This window comes from Saccostrea cucullata, unplaced genomic scaffold, assembly GCF_032062105.1.
Source record: "Saccostrea cucullata isolate Sc308-1 unplaced genomic scaffold, CSIRO_AGI_Scuc_v1 ctg321, whole genome shotgun sequence".
NCBI lineage: Eukaryota > Metazoa > Mollusca > Bivalvia > Ostreida > Ostreidae > Saccostrea > Saccostrea cuccullata.
Window position 1 is genome coordinate 43,006 of NW_026931624.1, and position 3,061 is coordinate 46,066.

The window sequence follows — 3,061 nt, forward strand, 5'->3', positions numbered from 1 at the left end:
CAGTTTATAAACAATGTATATAAAAAAAGTAAGAAGGGTTTGGAGGTAAAAATAAAGTCTCTTTCATTAATCATGTGTTAATTGCCTCAACTTTCAACATGATTTATTTGAACATGGATTTACTGCATCAATGTTTAATGACTGATATATTTGTTATAGTAATAACAACGTATGCATAATCTCAAAAAGAAATAGTACATTCTCAAGGAAATGCAGATTTTTAAAGATCATATGCTTATAAGTAATGAGGCTCGAAATGTGCATATTAAAATCAATGAGAATTCAAAGAAAACAATGTTCATCTGTGCCTTGACATGTGGACCCATAGATGCCCCCTCTGAGTGAAGCGTAGTGAGCACAATTTACAATGGTAAGGCTTCTCGCCCGTATGGGTCCGGAGATGGACTTTGAGATATTCTTTGCGTTTGAAGTTTTTCCCGCAATAATCGCACTGAAAAGTCTGAATAGATTTTTTAACTATGGAATCTAGAATGCTACAACTAAATACTCTTTCATTCTCATCTTTTGAGCATCCTCTAAATTCAGAGTAGTCTTTTAAAGGAATATTCGAATTCATATTGTCATCTATGATTTGATTCATTCTGTTCAAATAACGTGATTTCTTTGCATGGCGTTGAAGATGTTTCTTAAGGTTTTGTTTCTGGCTGAACATCTTGGAGCAGATGTCACAAGAGAAGGGTTTGTCACCAGTGTGGATTCTCTGATGGTCATCTAAATGATTCTTTTGTCGGAAGGACTTACCGCACTGAACACACAGAAAAGGTTTTTCTCCAAAATGTATCAAGTGATGTTTTTGAAAATTATACTTATTGTTAAAGCTTTTTCCGCAAAACTCACATATATACTCCTCAAGGATGGCGCCCATTGAAATTTGTTGGTTAGATTTCTGTCGCTCCTCCAAATGATTCGGTCGATGGATGAGTAGATGTCTTTTTAATATTTGTTTCTGATTAAACTCCTTTCCACACATATCACATTTGAATGGCCGAGCTCCAGAGTGAATTAACAGATGAACATTGAGGTGACCTTTTTGTTTGAATTGTTTTTCACAAAATTTACATTTATGCTCCGGTCGAGGCTTTTCTTTCAAATTGTTGCATGATGTTGGCTTCTTTTCACTGTTGTGAATATCTTTGCTTTTTGGGAATTTTTTGACAATTTCTCTTGAAAGGTTTTCTTCTGGGCATATTTTTTTGAGTTGTTCTAATGATTTTTCGTTTGAAAAACTATTCTCTATTTTTAGATTAAATGTTTGATATTCATTGTAGTTACTGAAGGCACCTTCGGCTGAAATTTGACAATCTACATTTGCCAGTTCTTCTTTGATAGTGTCAAAGAAATTTCTAATCTGCGGCTTGAGTTTGGGAATTCCTTCTGTATTCTTCTCTAAGTGGGTTACCATATGACGTTTCAATGTCTGTTTTTGGTTAAAAGTTCTGTTGCATACATCACAATGAAATGGTCTAGCACCCGTATGAATCAACATATGGACGTTTAGGTGTCCCTTCTGGGAAAACGATTTTTGGCAAACTTTACAAACGTGTTGTGGCTTACACATATTGTCCCTTTCGTTGACTTGATTAGAATTATTGTCGAGAAATGGAGCAAGAGTTGATTCTTCAGTTATTTCCACGTGGAAATGCCTTTCCAGATGCATTTTCAGGTGAGCCTTCTGTATGAATGCTTTTTTACAGGTTCCACATTGAAAAGGACGTTCACCGGTGTGGATTCTTATATGTCTTTCAAGATCAACCTTCCGTCTAAACGTATTACCACAATACTCACAAAGGTAAACTTGGAGGTAGGCTGTTGGTAATTCTGTCTCAATGTTGTGTTGTATATATTTACTTGAATTCGAGTCGATTTCTAACAGCTTCTTATTTGAAGATAAAAATAGATTCGCACATTCTGATTTTTGCAAATTTTGTTCTTCTAGATCAAATAGTTTGTCAGCTCTCAGCTTAGTGCTGCTTTGTTCTCCACCAAAAGTGTTTGTAAGGACTGTACTCGTATCAACATGAACAGATGATCCATTGAAGAGACACCCAGTCATGCAATGTTCTTTAGTATGTGTAGTCTCTTTATTTAACGACACCTTCACAGAAGGAATGGCTTTGCCACTTGCAATATTTTCGTGCATGTTGCATGTGTGCTTATGAAAAACCTTTATCCCACACTTGTCACAAAGATCCGAATCTGTGGTTTTTGTCCCTAAGACGTTGCAATTTGATTCCTTGCTGCTGTTAATATTGTTGTTATTTATTTCGTTTTGAGAAAAATCGGATTTTTTGTGAATGTCTTCTGAAATAAACCCAAACTCCCGCCCTCGATATTTGAATCTGCATTTCTTGGATCTGTAGTTTCTTTTTGAAACAGTTATAAGTCTTTCGTTTGTATTTGTAAGTTTCCTCGAAAATAGCATATCAGCATTAGATTTTGTAAAGTATGTCGAATGACATTTTTCTTTGATTTCTTCCTGTGGAAGAATTAAAATGTCTGTTTCTGTTTTCCTTGGAGGGCTGACATGCAGAAGTTTATGATAATGTAGGTATATTTTGTGTCGGAATGCCCGTTCACATACCTGGCACTTGAAAGGATATTCAAGATGAATTAGGCTCATGCTTATTGGCTTCAATATTTCAATCTTTCTGGGAAAAGCTATTATGCCGAATTTATTATACATGTATCAATTATTTGAATATGTATGAACATTTAAATTTCCAGTTTGTAATGAGACAGTAAATTTTCATGCAATAATTGTTTGCCAAAACAGCATATGCTAATTTCAAACAAGAACAGTGACGAATGTATAGTCTTCAAGGCTGAAAATGCATTAGATGTCCATCTTATGATCACATATTTCACGACGACTTTCTGCTAATTTTCATTTTTTTCTCTTCATTCTTTTCTGAAAATATATAAATAAATAAATAAGGATTTAAACAAAGATCAGTGGCAAGATGAAGGTAAGACTTCTATGGAAATGGAAAAAAAACACAAGTAATGGAAGAAGAACAATCTTTCAGAGTATGGTTCAACT

At 34.6% G+C, this 3,061-nt stretch overlaps 1 protein-coding gene across 1 annotated transcript; it reads right to left on the bottom strand.

Annotated features, from left to right (window-relative positions):
- Positions 1-239: 239 nt before the first annotated feature.
- Positions 240-2,673, bottom strand: LOC134233153 (zinc finger protein 62 homolog). The gene has a single exon (XM_062715148.1). The coding sequence runs from the start codon at positions 2,639-2,641 to the stop codon at positions 299-301; it is 2,343 nt and encodes a 780-aa protein (XP_062571132.1). The 5' UTR covers positions 2,642-2,673; the 3' UTR covers positions 240-298.
- Positions 2,674-3,061: the final 388 nt, after the last annotated feature.